We start from the raw sequence: 25,354 nt of genomic DNA on the forward strand, positions 1-25,354 counted from the left end.
TAGGCTAGATACCCCCAAGAATTATTTTCACAAGAAAAGCAGTCACACTTACTTTTCATTATCCCTCATTGCAGTTATTCTAGTAACAGCTCATAAAAATACATTTCAAAATCAGTTAATTAAGTAGCATTTTACATATAATAAAAGATATGCCGTTTATGGGGGTTGAACCACCCGTCTTGGGTTTACCTTGACCACCATCTTTTGCATGATTACTGTTAATATGTGGAATGTTTCATTTCTAATATTATTTCATATTTGTACCAAATCTTTTTCTTCTAAATATTATTGATATGACTGTATGCTTTTCACTCCAGGACACTTTTAATGATATTTTGTAACTTTTCTGGTATTGCATTGAATACTAAGTTTCAGGCACTTGCTCCAAACTGCTCTTGATATAGCCACTGTGGTCTCAAGAAAGGCACTTCTTACTATGTAGGAAGAGTTCTGGGTTCAAATCCCAGCGGTGGCCAACAAGAAATGCATTTTGGAGCCTATAAATTGTCTTCAATTCTTAAAAAACCCAGAAAAGTGTCAGAATGTCATTGGAACAATCATCAATTTCTTGTTTATGTTTACAATAAATATAATTGCTTTTGCATTTCAGGATAATAATTTAAGATATCATCATACAAACATCTTTTCAAGACATTTAATCTTATTATAGTCATATACAGACTTGCTTCAACCTCAACCAAATGAAATTTGGTGAACAATTATGAAAAATGTGTGGCAAAAGGGAGACAATCAAAATTTCACCAACTGTCTTGAAACTAACATGGCATTTGGTGAAATATAAACATGAAAAATGTGGCATTTGGTGAAAAATTTAGCTTAGTGAATTTATGGGATGTCATTTTGTAAAAAAATACTTCAATTTCTAGAGATCTGCAAGATGGAATGATAACGATTGAATCATAATCATCATGGCATCAAAATAACATTAGGTTGCTGTCCATGCTATTGCTATTGCTGCTGCTGCTGCTGCTGCTGCTGCTGCTGCTGCTGCTGCTGCTGCTGCTGCAGAACCTATCATTAACCAGGTTTTCAACAAAAAGGGGGGATTGAGTCAAGGTCAAGTCACTGTTATTAAAAATAAAAAAAATGGTTTCTGCCCAATAACTTTAGTTAGGATTAATAGATAGTGATGAAACTTGCTGTATAGACAGCTTATTTGAAGAGCTAGTTTGAGATTGTTTTTTGGGGGAGGGGGGTCAAGGTCAGTTATTAAAAAAAAAAAAAAGGTCCCCCCCCCCCAAATAACTTTAGGTCCTATTGTAGCCCCTTAGTTTTGTTAACATAAAATCAAAAGGTCAGCCCCAATATCAGAAAATTTTAGTCAAATTTCACATAAAATCAAAAGGTCAGCCCCAATATCAGAAAATTTTAGTCAAATTTCAGTCTCAATCTCAACTCATTTTACTATATTACATCAAAAGTATTTCAAAATTGTGTTCTAAAAGCATATTTTCTCATAGAATATGTTAAATTAAAACTTTGGTCAATATTCCTAAGAAATTTTTAAAGAGAAAATGTAATTGAGTATAACTCATTGTTTTTTTAACAAATAAAATTTTTGGTCTAGAATAAGTTTACTTTCAAATATTTACAAAAAGAGTTGAATGAACACATTTGATGAGAAAACACTATTTTAAATACATTAGATTTGAATATAACTATGCTTTTATGTGGTGAAATGAGTTGAGATTGAGATTTGCCTTAAGTATTTTTTTCTGATATTGGGGCTATGTTGGGATGGCAATGAGGTGTTGAACATTCGGCGAGTGTGCAAGTGATGTTGGGGTGGCCATGAGGTGTTGAACGTTCCGCGAGTGTACCTGTAATGTTGGGATGTCCATGAGGTGTTGAACATTCGGCGAGTGTACAAGTGATGTTGGGATGGCCATGAGGTGTTGAACATTTGGCGAGTGTACAAGTGATGTTGGGGTGGCCATGAGGTGTTGAACGTTCCGCGAGTGTACCTGTAATGTTGGGATGTCCATGAGGTGTTGAACATTCGGCGAGTGTACAAGTGATGTTGGGGTGTCAATGAGGTGTTGAACATTTGGCGAGTGTACAAGTGATGTTGGGGTGTCCATGAGGTGTTGAACATTCCGCGAGTGTACCTGTAATGTTGGGATGTCCATGAGGTGTTTAACATTCTGCGAGTGTACCAGTGATGTTGGGGTGTCAATGAGGTGTTGAACATTCGGCGAGTGTACAAGTGATGTTGGGGTGTCCATGAGGTGTTGGAACGTTCCGCGAGTGTACCTGTAATGTTGGGAAGTCCATGAGGTGTTGAACATTCGGCGAGTGTACCAGTGATTTTGGGGTGTCAATGAGGTGTTGAACATTCGGCGAGTGTACAAGTGATGTTGGGGTGTCCATGAGGTGTTAAACGTTCCGCGAGTGTACCAGTGATGTTGGGTAGTCAATGAGGTGATGAATGTTCTGTGAGTGTACCAGTGATGTTGAGGTGGCCATGAGCGATGAGGGTCACGCTACTCGGAATACTTGGAAGTATTAGCCGAAGCTAGTTTGTATTTATGAATATTGCTTATAGGCTAAAGTGGCAATCCATCATGTGTTGATCTTGTGGTATGCGGCAACTTTCATTAAAGCTATGTGTGCTAAAGGCGTCACAAGGGCAGCGAAATTAAAAGTTAATGTGAAATACGTAAACTTATGAACATCAACATAGTATGTTCAATAGCCATACTTCTGTTTTTAAAGGTCTTTATTATATGATATATGTACAATTCATATTGTTTTTACCATGTATTTGGAAGAAAATCCCTTTGATCGGCATCGTGACATTCATTAAAACTTTCTTTAAATATATAACAATTAAGTTGCCTTAGAATATTTTTTCTGAAATAATGGGAACATTAAATTGATATGATGATGCATATTTCTTCAAAAACAAGTTGTATGTTTTTTTCGTGACTTTATTTTTAGCTCGACTATTAGAAGAATAAGGAGAGCTATCCTAATGACCCGAGCGTCGGCGGCGGCGTAACCACTTATGTTTAAGTTTGCGTACCACCTCAAATATTTTCAAAGTCCATTGACATATTGCTTTGAAACTTTGCACACTTGTTCACCATCATGCCCCCAACCTGTACACATGAGAAGGTAACTCTATCAAGCATTTTGACAAAATAATGCACCTTTTAAATCGGAACACCTCGGTATCCAACAGGAAATCTATATCGAAGCTCGCCGGAGATAGCCGAGTTGTTACGATTGACAAATATAAAGTTGCAGTGCGGGAGAATATTTTGAATGTCAGTCAACATGTTTCCCCCTTACCCCGACGCTGGAGATTCCGATGGATCGTGGAATGATGACTGTAAAATCAGACTTTTATCACAGAAGTGGGAATCGGTCAGTGATTTCAAATTCCAATCGAGGTACGTATGTAAGACAGAAATTATAATAATTTTTTGTCCGAAATTTCAAACAAAAAATATTATTATTTTAGTTAATCATAGAACAACTTAGAAACCACTTTCACGAATTGAACGAAACTTTGAAAATCGATAGATGGTTTCGCAAATTGCAAATATTATAATTCTTGTCACTTTGTTTAATAACTTTAAAGCTGCACTCTCACAGATATACCGTTTTGACCACTTTTTAGCTCACATAGTGACAAGGTGAGCTTTTGTGATCACAATTTGTCCGGCGTCCGTCCGTCCGTCGTCCGTCCGTAAACTTTTACTTTAAACGACATCTCCTCATAAACCGCTTAGCCAATTTCATCCAAACTTCACAGGAATGTTCCTTGGGTGGTCCCCTTTGAAAATTGTTCAAAGAATTGAATTCCATGCAGAACTCTGGTTGCCATGGCAACGGAAAGGAAAAACTTTAAAAATCTTCTTCTCCAAAACCACAATATTATTTGGTATATAGCATCATCTAGTGGTCCTCTACCAAAATTGTTAAAACTATCCCCCTGGGGTCAAAAATGGCCCCGCCCCAGGGGTCACTTGTTTTACATAGACTTATATAGGGAAAACTTTAAAAATCTTCTTCTCAAAAACCACAAGGCCTAGAACCTTGAAAATTGGTATGTGTCATCATGTAGTGGTCCTCTACAAAATTTGTTCAAATTATTCTCCTGAGGTCAAAAATGGCCCCGCCCCAGGGGTCACTAGTTTTATTACATAGTGTTATATAGTAAATCTTTAAAAATCTTCTTCTCCGAAACTGTAAGGCCCAGGGCTTAGATATTTGGTATACAGCATCATCTAGTGGACCTCTACCAGATTTGTTCAAATTATTGCCACAGGGTCAAAATTGACCCCGCCTAGGGGGTCCTTGTTTTTACGTAGTGTTATATAGTAAATCTTTAAAAATATTCTTCTCCAGAACCGTAAGGCCAGGAGCTTAGATATTTGGTATACAACATCATCTTGTGGACCTATATCAAAGTTGTTCAAATTATTGCCACAGGGTCAAAATTGGCCCCGCCCTGAAAGTTATTTGTTTTTATATAGTCTTATCTAATAAAACTTTAAAACTCCTCTTCTCCAAAATATAAGACCTAGAGCTTTCATATTTGGTATATAGTGTTACCTAGTGGACCTACACCAAAGGTATTCAAATTATTGTCCCGGGGTCAAATTGGTCTTGCTCAGGGGTCATTTGTTTTTACATTGTCTTGTCACTTAAACATCTTTTCCTCTGAAAGTAAAGGTCAGAATGACTCCATACTTGATATGTAGCATCCTAACATGGTCCTCTCTCAACTTTGTTCAAATGGTTTTGTTTAACCCCTTTTAGGGGTCACCAGAGCAAAAAACAGAAAAACCTTTAAACAACTTGATCTTATTAACTGCTTGATGGATCTTCAAGTCTGAAGCATCCTAGCATGGGCCTCTGTCAGGTCTTTTCAAATAATTTTGTTTGGCCCCTTTTAAGGGCCACCAGAGCTAAAATTAGTAAAAAAAAACTTAACATTTTCTTCGCATGAACCCCTTGATAGATCTTCAGCAAATTTGGTTTGAAGTGTCCTTGCATGCACCTCTCTTAAATTTGTTCACATAATTTTGTTTGGCCCCTTTTAGCTAAAAATAGAGTAAAAAACGATTATTCTTGTGAACCTCTTGATGGATATTTACCAAATTTGGTCTGAAGCACCCTTGCATAGACTTCTCTCAAATGTATTAAAACAATTTTGTTTGGTCTCTTTTATTTTCATATTTGCATATTGATGGAACCGTACAGAGATATTGAATGGCGTACTAATTAGTGCAAAATCCATTTAACTTAATGAAAAGTGACCAGTCTCATCAAAAATGTGCCATTGATGAAAACCTATTTGATTATTATAAATTTTATTTTAATAATCATAAATTCATTCTTACATTAATAGTTGATATTTATTCCTTTCATGCCTAGTTGATCAGATTTGATTTTAAATTATTTCATCAGTGAAATAAAAGGGCCTCTTACACCTGGGCATGTTACCTTCTGGCTAATCAGTGTTGCTTGTGCTTATTTTGTCGTTGTTATATCTGACCTACTTTCTTAATATTTTAGCATCAGTTTGACATTTGAAACATGTAGCTCAAATTACTCAGGTGAGCGATCCAGGGTCATCATGACCCTCTTGTTTATTTTTTGTCATGGAAAGAGCAAATTTTTGCGTAAATATCTGTAAACCAATGATGAAAGATTGCTTACAAAAAATCAGATCGCAGATTTGAATATTTCTGTTCGAAAATTGATGTTTTATGGCTTAAACCGTTACTAACGGTTTAGGAAAAATGCATAAAACATTAATTTTTTATCTTATATATAAAAATCTGTGATCTATTTTTTTTTGTCAGCAGTCTTATATAACTGCTTTCTATGGATTTTCGCAAAAAAATGGCTCGTTCCAAGACAAAAAATAAAAAAGTTGTCAAAAAGGTAAATCTGTGAGAGTGCAGCTTTAAAACCGGACTTGTAAAATTTTTGCTGTGAAGTTATGTAAAAACATTGCTGTGAAGTTATGTCCATGTATACTTTGATTTTATTTATTTGAATGTTATCTAAACCCTCTTTCGGGGACTTGTGAAAGGAACTTAATGAACCATTGGACATAGATAGATGACAATGTGAAATTGTGCGCCAAAAAGATCTATTACTCTTTGACCCATTTTTGCAAATTAACGCCTCTTAATCCTTGGTTGTCTTCAAGTAAGCATTTTGTTGCATTTTATCTCCCCTTGTTTGTTTCAATATATTTTGCCAATTCTTCAAATCTAGCTGCTCCCGATAACAAGAAATATCAGTTTTCGATTACTGCGCTTGTAAAACCACATATCTAGTAATTATGTCCCCCTAGTTCTGAAAGGAAGCCATGCAGTGTTTGTCAGTTTTCTTATTATTTTTTGTTTTTTTTATCTTTTCTTCATCCACTTTTCGTCCGAGGCAATGACTCGATTTATTTTTTCATTGTTTTTGAGCAATTTACTAAAAATCTGTTTAAATTTATCATTTTTAAAGTTATTTTTGTCAAGAGATATGCATCAAAACTGTTCAAAGGCAGGAATAAGTTGAAATTCAATTTTTAGCAGTGTAAGTTTTTGCACACCGGATTAATGGTAACTCTTAGTAACTTTTAGGTTGTCCGGTTAGCGCACTCGCTTCTCACCTAGGCGACCCGTGTTCGATTCCCGGCTTGGCGCATGTGAGTTTGGTTTGTGGTCACCAAGCCGGCCAAGTGGGTTTTCTCCGGGTTCTCCGGTTTCCCCTATAATATAAGACCACACTCTCGCGTAAAATAGTGCCAACGAAAGTGATTAATATAATGTTGTAATAACTTGTTTCACAATCGTTGTAAAATAAATATGTTTAAACTAATGGTAACTCTTGGAGCCGAGATTTCAAAGTTATTTCCTCTTGAACTTGTTTTCTTATACTTCTTTTACGATCATTTTCTCCGAAGCAGAACTGGGAAACTACTTGAAGGATTTGAATGAAAAATTGAACATTGATAGACGGCATCATGTATCATTCAAGAATTATAATTTAGGTTCTGTTTTTATTTTCCACTATGTACGTAAATTATTGGTGCAATTTTAGACCGAGGTAAGTTTGTTTGCAAAATTTGACAATTCTTTATCTAGTTTACCAGTTATTATGTTACTCATTAAGTGCAATTTGCAAACCATAACCAAATAACCAGTTACTGCTAGAAGCCAAAAGTGCATCGATACCGTAATTTGTAATTTGTGCAGTTTATGTATTTCTAAAAGCATTTGAACGTCGTCATAACATTGTAAATATTGTTTCATGATCTTTTTTAAAGGTTTACATTTTTTGCGTACCATGATATATCTTTATATTATTATTTTATTATATATATATCTAGTTTTCATCATGAAAATTATTATATAAATATTTACTAATTAGTTGTTAGTCCATCCTCACTGTGGGGTGTAATGTAAAAGTATCTAATGTAATGTTTTATGTTAAAATATTGATTATCAGTTCTTTTTTCATGTCTGAGATTTCAAACCTGTCATGTTATCGTTTTATATATGTTTAATTGAATGTATTATATCTATCATATAATGAGGAACATTTTGTGTTCAAGTTACTTAATAAATACGTTGAATCTTGAATCTTGAATCTTGGTAACACGAATCTTATCTAGTTAACAAGTTACATGTATTATGATACTTGTTGAGTGGAATTCGCAAACCATAACTAGTTAACCTATAAGTATTGTACAGCTAAAAAGGGTAATAGGTGGCAGTTCTTGGCCAGTTTTCAGTCTTATGATATTTATCTTACCAAAAAAGTATCGAGAATATTAACTAGATAGCTAGATAATTATCGCGAAAAATAAGTGGTTAACACAAATCAATTCGCGAACGTTTTCAGGTTACGGCAGTAATATGCCACCATAATTTCATTATTTGACGACGTTATTTACATGTTGTTGTTTTGTTTTACACATAACGTTTAGTGGTCTCATCATGTTGCGTACGTAACAACTCAACTCTTATTTTCAAATAAATTAGTGAAACGATAAAAGGTTGTACTGTTCAGGTGCCTTGAGGGAAAACGACAAGACACATCAATGGTTGAATAAATATTTAAACGCGTAAAGGATATGGAAAAGTTATAATTATAATACTATAAATTGAGTTCATACATTTTAGTTTTATTTATTTCTATGGTGTGCTTCTAAATCATCTTTGTAAGCAAATAAAGATGGACCTCCGGTTGTGTTTAACTATAACTGCCTACGCCTTACTTCTCTCTACCGTGGCTAGCAAGTATGCAAAAATACGTTAATCTAAAACTAAAGACAGACCCAGCCCTGTGTAACCCGGATAAAGCTCCCTACGGCTGCATGGCGGTGCCACAAGACTGTGACATAATGGATCTACAGACCTTCAGACAAAATGTGAGGCTTAACCTAGTGTTTTTTTTCTTTATCTCGTCGTAGAAGAGTAAATAATTGAGAACATGTATCTAAAAGCGGTAATTCTGCTTGAAAATGAAAATGACCTTTTCGGAGTTCCTCGGCCATTTTTATCGAAAACAACCTCGGATGTATATGGACGGTTTAAATACTCAGAAATCGGTATGTTTAAGTAGATCGCGTAGTAATTTACGTTAAAAACTTATCGTTTTACGCAATAAACTTATCGTATCGTATCGTACCAATCGCGTAGTAATTTGATTTACTGGGCAGTTGCCTAATTCCGGATCAATTTTGAAGTTTTCTTAAAATATTGTCATAATTACTGAACATAAGTGCATGAAATTTTAATAGAGAAATGTTGGGTACTATATCAACCAAAATGGAAAAAGAATAAAAGAAAAAACAATTATTTATAATATAATATTCAGTACGAAATAAGGGCATAAACGACGTCCAAAAACCTGCATTCAGTGCCTAAATATTCGGATTTTTTCAAAGAACAAAGTAAACATTATTTAAGTCAATACAAATATTTAAATGCTACTTAAATGAACATCATGTATTAAATGTTTAACCTGTATATAAATTTTATACTTCTCTGAAGTATTTGTATGTGTATTTTCGGCGTATCCGAACTACTAATTTGTCCGAATTTGCATAATTTTGAAAGTACGAATCTGCTTCATTTTTGCTTCATTTTCATATCAAATACTGCACAACACAAAACAATGACATCGTCAATTTATTTACTTTTTATGTTATTGGCATTGTATTTTGTGATTGACGATAAGTCATAAACATCGTATAGTAGGTCTAGTGTTTAAAGATAACCCCGTCGAACCTCAATATAAAAGCTCGTGCTGTGTGACGTCATCCCCCACGTGACTTAATATTAACATTTAGGAAAGCGAAAGTTAGAGTTATTTATGTTGGGGTTATACTCGAATAGCTGCACTTTTGTGTTGTTTCTGTTGCTATGGAGGTCAGTTGCGTAGACTGTGATCATTATATATTGATCACGGTCGCCGAAACGCTTTTTAAACGATTTCCGAATATTTAGGCAAATCCGGAATTAGGCAACTGTAGCAGTTAAATTTACTGAGACTTAACTCTTGGGAATCCCAATTATGTTTGCAATAATACACTTCACTGACAATCAATTTAAACTTAAATTAATAAATACAAGCTAAAACATTACATTTAATTAATGTTAAAATTCAAAAAAATACGAACTACTTTTACTGATGTACCGGCATACATCCGAGGTTGTTTTCGATAAAAAATGGCCGAGGAGTTGCGAATGGACACTGACCATATCACAACATGGCCTATATATATATATATATATATATATATATATATATATATCACCGAGTAGTTTAAAGCTGCACTCTCACAGATATACCATTTTTAAAACTTTTTTTTTATTTTTTGTCTTGGAAAGAGCAATTTTTTGCACAAATATCTGCAAACCAATGATATAAGTTTGCTGACAAAAGTCAGATCGTACATTTTCATATTTCCGTTCGAAAATTAATGCTTTATGGCTAAAACCGTCACTAATGGTTTAGAAAAATGCATAAAACATCATTTTTTTAACCAAAATATAAAAATCTGCGATCTAATTTTTTGTCAGCACTCTTATATAACTAGTTTTCAAGGATTTTCGCAAAGATTGGCTCGTTCCAAGACAAAAAAAGTTGTTAAAACGTTCAATCTGTGAGAGTGCAGCTTTAGGTGTACATGTAAGAAGTATTTGATCATCAATAAAAACATTATATCGCTGTGATTTTTTTTTCAAACTCCTGTGGAAGTGTTAGTTACCGTTCGATGAATATGATTTTGGGCATATATATGATAGGACAGCTCTAACAATTTTATGTATTACTAAACGCTTTGAAGTCTCGTAGGCTTAAAATTGAGTGTTTGTATCTTAGAAAATATATTGCCATTTAATTTACGTTTATGCTTTATAGATTAAATGCTTGCTCACAGGTCAGTGGCTCTTTCCTTCCTCTGTTTTGGAGAATTGATGCTGCTGGCTTTCTTCGCTAGGAACTCTTGGTCTTGCGTGTCTCAGAACTCGCTGTACAGGTAGTCGGTAACGCCGTTAGATTTGGATTCAAAGGAAAGTGTGTATAACTATTTACACGTATATGTATTTAGAACGCATGAATGTAAACACATGGGCAAAGTTATATTACATTTTTCTTTCCATAATGTCAACTAGTTACAAGTCCCATTTTTATTAGGCGTTTTTTCCCTGCATAACCGAAATACTTAAACTAATAATACAAAATATATGATCGTTTAACTGTTGCGGTCATATATACTACTAAGATTTTGCTAAGACTTACTTTATCAATAGTAATGACAAAAATACAACAATTATGATGTAGTCTTAATATCAGTATCAAGTAAACTGACGCCAAAATGACGTCAAGATGAATATCAAAATATTCTGGTTTGGCAAAATAAAAAGAAGCCATTGAATTTTAAAAACAAAATCGTTTCGACAACATAAACGTGACTGAAAATAAAGTTAAACAATGACCTTTTGCAACTATTCAGTGGTACTTGAGTTATGTCCCTTGGAAGTATACGACGTGATAAATTGCGTCACAGATGCTACGTCGGAAGGAAACATTTTGCTTCGAATGAAGACTTTAAACAAAGATAACTTCACGATTTCTTCACCATTTTAAATGAAACATAGCGCAGTCTACGCTGCTGACGGGGTCCCGCCTTCGATCCTTTACCAGAGTTTGATTGAGAGTTTAATTTCTTTAAACACTTCGACGAACCTTTTCACAAAACGGCCGTTTGACGGAGCACTGTAAAACATTATTTTGAAACAGGTTTGTCGAAGTGTTTGACGATACTAATCACCTTATAATGCAACCGGTAATAAAACGAAGGCGGGGCTTTTAAAGCGGCAAAGACTGCCATTGGTTTCATTTAAAGTAGTGGTATACACACACTGGTATATATGACATTCAAGTACATGGCGTTAGTGTGCTCATTCATGTGACAAAAACTTAATGATTTTTACTCTGGTGTTTCTACTTGGAAATTTCGGCCAAACGATGCAGTGACAGTGGGACTTTGATAAATATATGGCTAAGTGAAAGATAAGATGGGACTGGTGCTCATAAAAAAATACGCATGTTAAAAATATGCTTCATGGAGCCGAATGCTTCTATTGTTAAAGAGCTGACAACACCTCCAGCGCCGCATGCCAAGTTTTTCGGGCAACCACAGATATTCCGGACGGAACAGTCGTTAACAGTAAACGTGCCATATTTGACGTCGGTATGTATAAGATTCAAGCATATTTTACACTCAGTAATGTCAATACCAACAGTTACAATCGCGATTTAAAGTCAAAGTGAGTCCAATATATACTTGACAACTTTTTTGTGACTAAGCATTGCCTATCACATTCATGTGTTAAACTTGTTTAATTGAGTTTTTTTTGTCACATGTCGATTCTGTTATAGACATACAAATGATACTAAAATACAACATTATCGATTTTCATAACTGCAGAGCTAGTGTTCGGACCGCCTATCGGTACTTCGGTATTGATAATGATTTTGCATTTATTTGTGTTCACCATTGCAACAATTTTGGTATATTTTTAAAATGTATTACACCGTTTCGCTCTTGAAAAGTATTTCTTGAGTTTGTTTGGGATGAATTTTTATGTGAAAAACTACAGAAACAAGCTCAGTAGCCAAAAGTTTAAACATAAATTCCGTTTAATGGCACAGAGTAACCGCTAAAGATATAGAACACAAAAAAAAATATCACAAACAAGAAACATGGAACAACAGCACAAAACTCAACAAACAGCACAGTGCATATATACTATACAAAAAACTAGGTATGTTTATCAAGGATTGTAAGGTACCCCCTTGGAACGGTCAGTAAAATGTAAATTTACTGGGGGTTTAAACCAGTTTACGTGCACAAACCTCAGTCTTATCCCAACACTCCTACATGAAGAAAAAAACGTAAGGTAAATCTCATCAAAGTATGCATTAACTTGAGGAAACTTAATAATAAAACAAATGATATTAAACTAAAAACGAAAACGAAACGAAATAGACCATCATCGCACGTTAAACTGTGACCACTGAAAGCTAAAACAGTTTAATTTTGAACAGGCGACTTTTACGAAGATGGTATATTGCTTTGGTCTAATGCCGTGGAGGGCCCGCTGAGAACAGGTCCATTTACGTAGCTCAAGTGTGTTCATTACTTAATTTTATTACATCCTTCCATATTGTCAATGTACAGATAACAGGAATAACCATATTTTGCTCATTTTTCAGAATGTCCGGACGAAGTTCTCTGAGCACTTCACCGACTGCAGCTTGTTCTTACCTTTTCTTGTCAACTATACAGACAATAAAATATCCTAGACACAGTTTGTAACGCGAAAAATATAGTGTTTCGATTAATTCATCTCTAGCAGTTTCCAAATTCTAATAAGGGCGCGACCAAACCATCCAAAATGACTCCATAGAATAAAAAAGTTCCTATTTTACACTAAAATCGAACATGGCTGTTTCTTTCAACGCGTTTTAAGCAATTTCATTTATAATTTAAATAATTGATATCATGCAGCCTCAATGCGATGTAAATTAAAAGCTCATTAGCCAGCCAAGAAAACGTTTCAGTATTGATTTGTTGAATTGCACGTAAGGATTGTGAAGAAAATATGGTAAGATATAGCGAGATATTTAAACGATATGAAAACCTTGGTAATTTTCCTCGTAAATATATTTCCTGATATGCGCTCAGTTGAAATACTTTTAAACGAAGGTTCAAAGTAAAATAAAAGTTTTAAATTTCTTTGTGCACAGTGCCTCTGGAGAAAGATGTTATGGATTTGAGGATATTCAAAGAAAAGATGAGATACATGCAATGCCGTTTACAAATTTGATTCATGAACAACAATAGATTAAAAATACACGGAAAGGGATGGAATGGTGAAATTGACAATATTTCACTGACAAGTCTTTATATTTCATGTAAGGTAGGTTTTTTTCTATTGAAACGGGATACTTGAAATGATATTTATAAACATGAAAACTCCTTAAGCTGTGACGTACATATCAATATATGAGTTGGTCTTTATTTTGAACAAATTGAGCCTAAACTTTCCGGTTATCGTGTAGGCTCAAAAAAGTACTAGTCAGTTATGATCACTATCCCTTCTTTGTTTGCCTATTGAAAGGACACATTTAAAAAAAATGTCTCTTTATCTGATTGCAAAGTGCTTTGATAGTAGTATCCAAGGCCCAATTGTATGAAACTGGATAACTTAGCCACAGATTATATTTTGGTAAGTTTCCACAGATAAGCAATTTAATTGGTCAACAGGAATTGTCGGATAAATATTGACCAATCATACACATTACGACTAACATTAACCTAACCAAAGAATTAATCGGTATTATACATTTGGCTGCATGCAGAGGTATTGATAACTTTTATATACGTCCATCTTTGCTACCGAATTGATGTGAGGGTGTTCGTAAGAGGTGCATGCAACGTTTGGTGCACACACGTACTGACTTGTTGTAAATCAATTGTTGAAAATACGGATTGCTTTAACTTTGAATTTGGCAAATGATTGGTGGTGAGTGCATACATTCGAATGAGCAAAATACTTCCTACATTTTATTTGTACCATGACAATAGTCTCGCAAACAGCTAGTTTGATTGAAACTGTTTATTGACAAAAAACGAAATAATAAGTGCATCAACGTCAACATATGTTCTACCTGTAGTTGTTTTTAATCTATAACACAGATCAGTGGCACTTTAATGCCTCTGATATGGAGAATTGATGCTGTTGGCTTCTTACGAGACGACATCGCTGGTGTATATGCGCTTGACCTTGCATATGAGGTCATCAATAACACCGCTAGGCTTGGCTTCAAGGGAAGGTACGTAGCTAACATTCAATTGGAACAAAATACAAACAGTGCTCTGCATAAAAAATGGAACGCAATTTAAAAAAAAAATGCCGATCGAGGAATGATATTAAGACACTCATGATGTAAAAATATAAAAATAGTTTAATACTGAATAAACGTATTGCTAAAAATCGTATTATCAGTAATTTTATTGTACACTAGCTTACACTCCTTTCAATGTTGTATAGACTCCTGTTCTCAAAAGAACCGTTACCAAAGTATTAAATGTGCATTTGATTTGGATATGTGTAGTGAAAATACAAACTGAACTATGTCTATCGAATATCCAGAGTCGCTATTGTAAAACAAAACTTTGACAGATACCTAAGATCTCTACGATCCCGCCCTAAGCAAAACGCAATGCGGCTGACAATCAGTTTATATTGTGGAGGCGTGTTTTCCAAATCTGTCAGACCCGAAGGCAATGTAAAATAAACCCATTTTTTACATTACGCGTTGGTATACCGGGGCGATATCAGCGGTATGTAACACTCGCATAATATAATAATCATTAAACATTCTTTTTCGTTTTATGATATATCAGAGGAGGTAAAATCCCCGGATCCGCCTGCCAAGTTGTCCCCGTAACCACGGGTATTCTGGACGGCACGGTCGCTAGCCGCACATCTCAAGTCAAATCTCAATGTCAGTCTCAACTCACTTTTCCACATAATATCAAAAGCTATTAAAATAACATATGATTTAATCATCATCATCATTTTACACCTTTGAAAAGGCATTTTATCATAAAGTATGTTTATTTATGTCTTTGGTCAATATTCCAAGGGAATAATGAGTATCAAAGAAATTCATTTTGAATAGTTAAGGCTACTATACTTATGGTTTCCTTATCTTTAACTTTAGATGTAGAATATCCACTTCCGCTTGGTGCCGCGAAGTTACGCACCTACTTCGCATCAGAACACCCAGACGAGTACATCCTGTCATTCAACTGTTTCAACAGAAACACCATCAACAATGGCGTATGCTATGAACGTTGGTGGCTGACATTTTATTACGCTAGGGGAAGGTCGATCGTCCACCTATGCACCGAATCGTCCGGGAAATGTGGGAGAAGTTCGGACTGAAGTTTGAGGATACACGGAACACGCTAGTTTGGATCGGTTATGGTAAGTTATTCGAGTTCGAATTGCATTCTGAGGGCATCCAAGGGCGAAGTGTTAATTGTGTTTTTGTGTTACACTTCCACACACCTTCAGAACCGGGAACACACTGTCCACATAATTACAATCCAAATTAATTTTGCCACTGATCGAGGTGACCTACTCCCGTTACTCGATTCGATTCTTATTTAGGGTGAAGTGCCAAAAGATGCCTTTAAAAATCAAACTATTAATTACAAAAGAGTTTGCGATTTTTCTCATTCAAATTCGTATAACAACACAAAGTCCATAACTATATATGTACGAGAATGAGTTTATCGCATTTATCCGGAAGTTTTTTCGTTCTTGACAGTTAATTCAATATATATGAAAAAAGCTACAGAAACATGCTCAGTAGCAAGCCTGCTACCTTGGGATAATGGTGTCTGAAATTTACAAAACTCTACAGAGTGACGAACCGGTCGAAATCACCGCCAATAATATGTGACAATCACACCAAGCCATGCAGATAATATCAAATCAAAGTATGAATCAAAACACGGTAAAAGCAGACGAGCAGACTAATTAGATTCTTACTCATGACAAAGACAAAGGCTTAGACAACCATTTATCTATCCTAGACCACCATACATCCACGAAACTTGACACTTTATGCATTATGCTTTAACAAAATCAAAACATTCTAAAATGATAATAATACTATGAAAATTCTACAGCGACTAAAATAAGTTTCTGTTCCATGATGGAGTAAATATGTTCTGCTGGTACTTTACCATTTTTAACGCACATCGCAAATTCTCGAAATGTAGTTTCGTTTTCTTTTTTCAGAATGTCCGGGCGAAGTTTTGTAGACCTGCATATTGGAGAATGATAACAAATCAACGAAAAATGAGTTTTCAACCGGAATTTTATTGATACAAAATAAAATTATCTAGCTGCTTGGTCGCCAATTTTGTTGTTGTCAGTCCATGATGGTGAAATTCACTTTCACAGTATAGTTATTGTTGGGTCATTCGAGATCATGTTATAGGTCATAATGATTCCTTGAAAAAAGAATACCACTCAAGCTAAGGGGCATGGACAGAGCTGCACTAACCGTTCCTTCATATTCAAGATCGTGTTTCCAAAAGATCGTCACTCTTCCAGAATAACACCTTACCCGTTCTTTATCTGACGAAGTATCGGAGTTTCAGATTTAAGGATTGATTGGATTGTGAAGAAAGCACTCAAGTCATTGGCTATTATCCATTATCAAAATACTACATTTATGTTGCGTCATAATAGACCGAGTATTCAGAACTTTGTTAAAGTTAGCTACGTTGCTGTCGCCATCGTTGTTATCTTTCAAATTCTTTAGAACTAAAATGTTAACATTTGTGATCTTCAGTTTTTCTGACATTTTTCGAGACACCTGTTTCAGCTGTACTTGTTTGTTTCTAAATAAACGAGAGAGGCTGCGAAACTGGCCCCAATTTCTCGAAACGTCTTAAATACCTTATAACAGGATCAAGATAAGAAAAATGCACGTCACGTACCCTCACAAGTATTTCGCTACCTGACTGTTTACAAAACTTTGACATGACAATATGCTGGAAGTGCTTGCGATCAGTGCTTATTAGGTTTGGTGGAAAACTGATATGTACTGGCCAATATCGTAAGGCATGTCCAAGCCATTGGCTGCATAATGGCCGGACGGACGCATTTGAAGCGAAAGGTTTCAAGTGCGTGTCACATTGTTGGGCCGAACTAGGGGCAGTATAGGCAAACGTCTGGCAATAACATGTTCTGCAATCTTTGAAGGCCACTTTAAACTCTTCAATTTTAATATACCTATAGTGGCATTCAAAGATTGCAAAACAGGTCATTTCACGCTCGATTTTAGTTACAGTAAGGAGTAATATCAGGGGCGGGTACAGGAATTGCCGTTACGGGCTCAACATTTTGACGTGCGCATCTTCCTCAAAACCGAATTTATATGACATAACACTTTCTATTTATGTGTACTGTATTTTTGGTCATTTATCTTAAATATGAGTGATCAGCTAGTAATCAATTTTAATTGATACCAAAATGTTATGGCATCATAATTTAATTGAAATTATGATGGAAGTATCAGAGAAAAAACTTTTTTGTGGGTCAGAAACGTTAACTAGCGCATAGCTAATTTGAATATCTTGAATGGACATACGCTTGAAGAGGTACTATTCAACTGCACGAAATACGTCCTGCCATTTCGGTATCATGGCTAGATGTTAACGCCTTACCGATAAGAACATAAATCGAGAAGAATGCTCTTCTCTGGTTGAAGATTCACATTGAAGACCTGGACATACATAAACAATGGATCCCCCTCCATTACATGATTCCGTGACTCTGATATTGAGTAAAGCACCCTAATAAGCCAGTCAGATTTGAATATAATGATAAGAAAACAAATTATGACAACTTTCATTGAGCAAGATTCATAAACCAGATTAGTTACTTATTAATTTTCAATACTTTCACTACCAAAATATTTCATAACATTATATTTTATACATTTATTCATAGTATTGCACATAACCAGTAAAGATGATAATTGGTTTACAAATTGATAACACAAAGACAATTAAAACACTGTTGACAAATAAAATAACTGGACCTTACGATCACTTGAGAATGCATAAATAAAATCATCTAAGCATTTAATACCTACCATAAATCATGTGTATGTATTATAAATTTGAGCAGGAATACTTCAGAATGCAATAAAGTTGTGCCATATCGTAGTACGTGTACATGTCTTTATAACATAGTCATCAAAACATAGTATGTATTTGAATATTGTATTCATCAGCAATTTTGACATAAACATTAAAATATCACAATAACATGTAAATAAAACGTGTACATGATTCAATCTGCGTAAGAGTTTTTACATCTTCTCCTCTCTGGTGGTGGACTGAAGTGACCTTGACTTTGGCCTTGACCCTGAAACAATGAAATACCGATAAGACAAGCAATCTTTGTTATTGTAAATTTTCACTTTTAACTATTAAACGATCACAGATGCATTTGGCAAGTTTTGATGTTTTAAACATGTCTTTCTGACTTTTAACACGGAGAATATTCAAGTATCCTTTTAAAATATATCAAACTATCACCGGTAGTGTTGCCAAGTAGTTTGATAGAACCTAGATTGCTCTTACGAATCGTTCAAATACACGATCGGTGTAATTAACTTAATTATAATGGTAATGTTTATGGTTTATAATGGTGAAAAGAATGGTTAACATATTTCAAATAGCTTTACTCAATACGGGTGCTTATATCAGTAAAACAAATGTTTAACATATTTTAAGTAACTTCAATAATTACGTAAACATCACATTTTCAATGTAATTCATACTTCAATTACAATACTTCCATAATAATAACAATGATAAGATATCTTTTCCACGCTTAAATTTGAAGCATTTCATACGCTTTTGATAAGGGGATTTTTTACTTTGAATATGAAAGGAATGCTTACGCAATCGAACCATCGAAGCATAGCAGTTTACAAATAGCAGTTTACAAGGCTATGTAGCGTATTGCCATCAGTTAAGTTGGGAAATTAAAAACGTTCACTTCATTATCATGGGGACAATATATTTGTATGCTACATATGACTGAGTGATTCCTACCTTCACTTTACGCATCCAGTTATGCGTAGTGCAAAATAAGCTAGTGAAAACTTTATTTGTAAATCCATAAATTACAAATGGCTGAAGCACGAATGGAGTATAAACACATATTGGACATCCTCCTAAATATTAAAGGGAAGGTGGACACTATTGAAAAGGACGTGCATTTACAGAACAAGCAGCATGTGGATAGCATCAGGAAAATTAATGAGAGACAAAACTGTATAGAGAGAAAGCTGGAGGAAATAAAAATGCCAGGTGTGTGTTCTAACGCAAACAGAAGCAAGCGTCCAACAGAACATTGCCAAAGTAAAGCTGAAACTTTAAACAGATCACCGCCTATGTCAACAAAAGGAAATCCATCTAGTGAACACATGTCTGCATGGGGGAAAGATAACTTTATCAATCAGGTACGGGCAGAGATTCACCAACTGGGAGGTAACAAGGAAATAAAAACAGGACTGACCAAGTCTGCGTCCTTCAATGATCCATCTACAAAACCGTTGAAAAAACCTGTGAGAAATGTTGTCTCAGATCCACTTCCTAAAGGTCAGTTTTTTTGTAAAGGTTTCATATTGGTTTGATTGGTCATTTATTTATAATTATTTTAATCCAGATAATTATTTGTATTTTTTGAAAGTTAATGCGAACCAATTAATTAATTTAATAGAAACTGAAAAAAAAAAATTTGGCAGATCGGCAATTTTACTTTGATAACCTCATGTCGCTCTATCACTATCTCGGTAATATTTAAAAAGAAAAGAGAGAAAAAGGTTTGAAGGAAAGAAATGCATACTACACCGGCGACATCGAGCTAACGCCCAAGGGCCATTTTATTAAGTTAGAATGAAAATAAAGTGAAGAAAGTTCGATGATAATAGAAAGTCTGTACTGTTCAATTAAGGCCAATCATATTGATGTTTGACCTTTTTGTTCTCTTCTACAAAACTAAATTCATTCTAAATAAAGACACTATATGTATATTTTACATCTAACTACAACATTCATTACTTAGAGGCAGGAATCCATTTACGATTTTAAATAAATTGAGTGAAAACTCAATGTTCAGGAAATACTTGCGTGCACGAATTTCTTTTGAATGTATCATTGAAAATATTCCAGTAAAATATTTTTCTGTATAGAAATACGTGCAGTTATTTTAGTATGTGATCCTCAAACTTGAATATTGGCACTTCCTACACTTAACATAATTAAATAGCTATATATAGGTGTGTGTACCAATTGCAGTGTCTAACGATGTATTTGAAGAACACCAAATAAGAGATGATTCGTAAACGATATTCATATTACTTTCAGACGCCAAGTATTAGATTATTTTGAATAGTGCAAGATATTCAGAACCATGTTTCGAAAATTCGTTCTTCACAGATACAATTTATAGTGTGCGAACACATAGTGTGTTCCAAGCAGACCAAGTAAGTAATTATTCGTAAACGATGTTTATTTAATTTTCAGATGCAAAAGAAAAGTATGAGCAGTTTCAGCGAGAATGTCTCTCAAAGGCAATACAGTGGAACATGGCTGACATTATTGCAGGGTGCAAAGCCCACAAGAAAATCGAATTGCCCGAGTGGGTCACGCCTGATGATGTTAGACAAATTAATTACAATAATAGGCGAAAGAACAATAACTTAAGGAAATTTCTATGCTTGCTCGTAAAACAAGACTATGACAGAATGTGGAACTGGTTGTGTACCTACAAAGAACTTCCTCAAAATATTCAGGAAAAGGTATCGAGAACATTCAGGGAATTTTTCGACATTGACCCAATCAAATCAAAATTATGCTGCCTACGATGCAGACTTGTAGCAAATACATGTGTTACAAAAGTTGCTGATCAATTATGGAGTGCAGATATTTTGTCCGACGGACTTTATATTCAACTTATAGATACAGACAAAAAAGCCGGGGACCAGCAAAATCTCTGGGAACAAGTTATTATAGAATGTTTGGATTATGGGAGCATACAAAATGTCCTTTGTGTATTGAAAGTCGTATTTTCAGATCTTGTTACAAAAACGCAAGGAAAAGAGAAGGAAGAATTTCAAGAAATATTGGAAGATATTGATCAGTGTGGTGAAAATGTTGAAAAATTACTCGACTGCCAATGTCATGAACTCTGCTTGAAATCATTGCATCCTCTCTCCTGTGTAAAAACATATTCATCAGTTGGGATGTATATGTCCCCACCGGTTACAAGAAAGCATAAGCAAAAACAGCGACCCCCTCCAATCGAGGACATATCCGAATCCAGAAGATATCAACATCCGACCACTAGACAATTAAGGAAAGGTCCACCTATAAGTCCAATAAGGTCTGAGTCGTCCATATCTTCCCCAAGCTCCGACTCCAGTGCCAGCATTAACTGTCCGGGTAGTGGAGAATACTCTCCAGAGGAGGATGGTGAACAAAAGAAAGCAACGAATCCAGATTCAAGTGCATCAGTTCAGGAAAGCAAGCACTGCGTTCAAAGACAAAGAAGCAGATCCTCCAAAAAGAGACAAAATCGAGAAGAAAAACGTCAAAAAGAAGGTACGGTCAGTAATGAGAACATAGAAGAAAATCAGCCAAATAAGAACTTGGTGAGAAATCCAGTCCCTTGTTGGATTGATTCAAAGAACCGTAAAATAATACAAATGACCACCTACAACCTATTCCAGAAAACAGAAAATAAGCCTCATTATATACGTGGAGGCAACGTGTATGTAAAAAGTGTGATTCAAAAACATGGGAATAATTCCGATGACAATGATGAATTAAATGACTAAATCAAAATGATTAGTTTCTCAATTAAAGATGAAGCAGCATAGAAAATATCGTTTTTTATGTTCTACTCTCCAATGAACATTCGATCTAATTATTCATAAAAATGAGGAGTTAAAATGCTAATCAAGTCGACTCAGAAGATAAGGAATGCTGCTAATTTGGTATTAAAAAGGTTTTATAATGTTCTGCATAAAAAGAAAAATATTATATAACTCCTCTCTGTTCAAAGTCATTATAAATTTATTGAACCATGTTAGTCATAAAATGGTAGTTTATTACATAAATCACCATTTTGCTTTTACAATTAATTGTCTCAAGTTTCTTAAATGTCTAAAGTTTATTAAATACGGCTTACTACAAACATTTCATGATTTAAGTTATGTCTAACATTAGATTGTATAGTATTATACTCTCTGGCCCAAGTGGTAAATAAGTGATAGTTTCATTATAATCATATTATCATGTTTTCACACTTGATTTTGTCCCATTTATTTATACACAAATACAATGTTTAACAGAAATATATTTATGATCTCATGAAGTGATACTGGTATCTTAATGTTCCATTTCAATGCTGTAAAGAGAAATTCAAAATTACATTTAAATCATTCTAGAAGTGTATATTTAATGAAAATAGAAATATGCGTAACATTTATTTTGTTCAACGTACAGACATAAAACCATTTTGCTCTTAAATCCAAGAATAATTGTTTTAAGTCCACAATTTATAACTGAATTTTTTAATCAACTTATAGTAAAAAGAATTGTATTGTATAGTGTAAAATTAATGCTCAATTTTCCACTATTGTGTTCAAACTCTTTGTTTTATTGCCATGAATCTATCAGCATTATATTTAAATTTGTTGTGTAATATCAAAGTATAATTTTGAAAACATATCATATATTAAGTTAAGTATTTTGTTTCCCTGAGGTATGTACATTTACCTGTTTTCTACAATAAACTATCTTAGGAATGTGGGATCCCATACAGTTTGCGTTACTGATAACTGATATTGACAGGGACCTATTTTTATACATGTCCATTAAAAATCATGTTTTACCAACAGATATTATATATTTGATGTTAAAGTATTACTTCCACATTCGAATGGATGAACAGTAATGTTTAGTAATATTTACATGTTTATTTTAGTTTCTAATAAATGTTTGGAATCTATGTGTTTCCATGCACTTTTAAAAGTATAGTACGACACTGATAAATATGTTTAAATATAAATGACAATGTTGTCCCCATTTCAAATTTATTATTTGTTCTGTGTAAACACTAGACCATTGGGAACCAAATGCTTGTCGGTTAATCAGTTGAAAAAAGGGAACGGAAGAAAAAGTTATGGACCTTGCAACAAATGTGCTTATTGTCACTGGAAAAAAAATGTATGCAAAATTTCATGAGATTTAAAACATTTTTTTTAGTTCTTGCCATGGTATAAAACTGCCTGATAATAACAAAGCTTTCACGATACCTCTGTTTCTTTACCCAGAAAGGCAAGCTAACAAGGGCAAAGCGGAACGCTGCATTGTAGCCAGATTTTGTATTGTGTCAATTGTGTTATTCAAGTGTATGGTAAGTGGAAGTAATTAAAAATGCTTTTTACTACCATTTATTGTATGTTTGGAGCTTTATTGGATTGGATTTGAAGTTAATGCATACTTTGATAAGATTTACCTTTTTATGTTTTACTTTATTCAGGATTGTTGTGATAAGGGTGGGGTTGTGCACGCAAACTGGTTAAAACCCCCAGTAAATTCACATTTTACTGACCGTTCCAAGGCGGTACAATCCTTGTTACACACACCTACTTTTTATATAGAATATATGCACTGTGTTGTTTGTGGAGTTCTGTGCTGTTGTTCCATGTTTCTTGTTTGTGATTTTTTTGTTTGTGTGTTATATGTCTTTGGCGATTAACCTGTGCCATTAAACGGGGTTTATGTTTAAATTTTTGGCTATTGAGCTTGTTTCTGTAGTTTTTCATATAAATATTGTTAGACGCACAATATTGTGCGGAATGAAGCCCAAAATGTCTTAATATCACGCATTTATTGAAAGACGGTTCGACGTGAAAGAACCGATGAAGTTTAGATCTTGACTCGCCTATCTTGATTATCTAACTAAAGAACTCAGAATAGCTATTATTTATATAATTTGAAACGGGTTTAAGTGCAGTAAAGGAGTATAGAAAGTACCTATAGCGGCCTTCAAAGATTTCATAACTGGTCATTTCACGTTCGATTTAGGTTAAAATAAAGAGCCAATTTCAACGGCGGGTACGGTGAATGACTTTAGAGGGGCGTTTACTATGGGCGCAACATTTTGACGTGAGCGCCTCCCTCAAAATCGAATGTATATGACATCATATGTTTGCAGATGTGTGTGGTTACTCCCCAATAAATTTTCAAACTTTCTAGTCCGTAATGGTACATTTTGAGCGTAGTTTATTACTTTTTTCTCCGATATTGACATAAAAGGTGAACTTGGTAGAGTTGAGGTGGGGGAACGCAAGAGAGTATACAAAATGTAATACATTTGTGTACTGCATTCTTAATCATTTTCTTTAAATATTAGTTACCTTTAAATTGATAACAAAATTTAATGATGCAATGGCATCATAATTTAATGTAATTGTTGATGGGAGTATCAGAGAACTAACGTTTTTGTGGGTCAGAAACGTTAACTAGTCTATAGTTTATTTGATTATCTTGAATGAATACATGCTTAAAGGTACTATTCAACCGCACATAATACGTCCTGCCATTTCGGTTTTATGGCTGTTATGCTCAAAACTAGATGTCAGTGACTTACCGACAAGAATATTATTCGAGAAGATTAAAGATTCACACCACCTCAGACCCGAAGACCTAAAGATTCACACCACCTCAGACCCGAAGACCTAAAGATTCACACCACCTCAGACCCGAAGACCTAAAGATTCACACCACCTCAGACCCGAAGACCTAAAGATTCACACCACCTCAGACCCGAAGACCTAGGCGTACATCAGCAATGCATGGTGCCACCCCCAATTACATGACGACATTAGGCGCCCCAAAAAGCCAGTTAAATAAGAATACATGTACATGTTTAGTGAAAAAGGTATGACAACTCCTTTCATTGGGCTGGATTCATAAACCAGATAACATTAACCATACTGCTATTGGTTGACATAGAAGTGTGGTATGTGTATGTTCGCGTTTGTGCGCATTTGTTTATCAGTTTGGCCCTTGACTTTTGACCATGGTGTCATTAAACAAAACCATAGTAGGTATCTGGCTTTTGAGCTTACTTTTAGAGGTAGCTGTTTTCTCATGCACAAATATAAACACATTTGTGTA

General features: G+C 34.6%; 1 protein-coding gene across 1 annotated transcript; it reads left to right on the forward strand.

The window, feature by feature from the left end:
• The first annotated feature begins 19,098 nt into the window (after positions 1 to 19,098).
• Positions 19,099 to 23,933, forward strand: LOC128236849 (uncharacterized). Its single transcript, XM_052951972.1, has 2 exons — positions 19,099 to 19,762; positions 20,690 to 23,933. Exons 1-2 carry the CDS (start codon positions 19,291 to 19,293, stop codon positions 22,000 to 22,002), a joined length of 1,785 nt encoding a protein of 594 aa, XP_052807932.1. The 5' UTR covers positions 19,099 to 19,290; the 3' UTR covers positions 22,003 to 23,933.
• Positions 23,934 to 25,354: the final 1,421 nt, after the last annotated feature.

Source organism: Mya arenaria, chromosome 6, assembly GCF_026914265.1.
Source record: "Mya arenaria isolate MELC-2E11 chromosome 6, ASM2691426v1".
Lineage (NCBI taxonomy): Eukaryota > Metazoa > Mollusca > Bivalvia > Myida > Myidae > Mya > Mya arenaria.

Bases quoted from the DNA above. Each gene is read 5' to 3' on its own strand.
- LOC128236849 (XM_052951972.1), top strand. From the start codon at position 19,291: ATGGCTGAAGCACGAATGGAGTATAAACACATATTGGACATCCTCCTA. The intron at 19,763-20,689 runs GTCAGTTTTTTT...TTTAATTTTCAG, and splicing joins CTCAGATCCACTTCCTAAAG to ATGCAAAAGAAAAGTATGAG.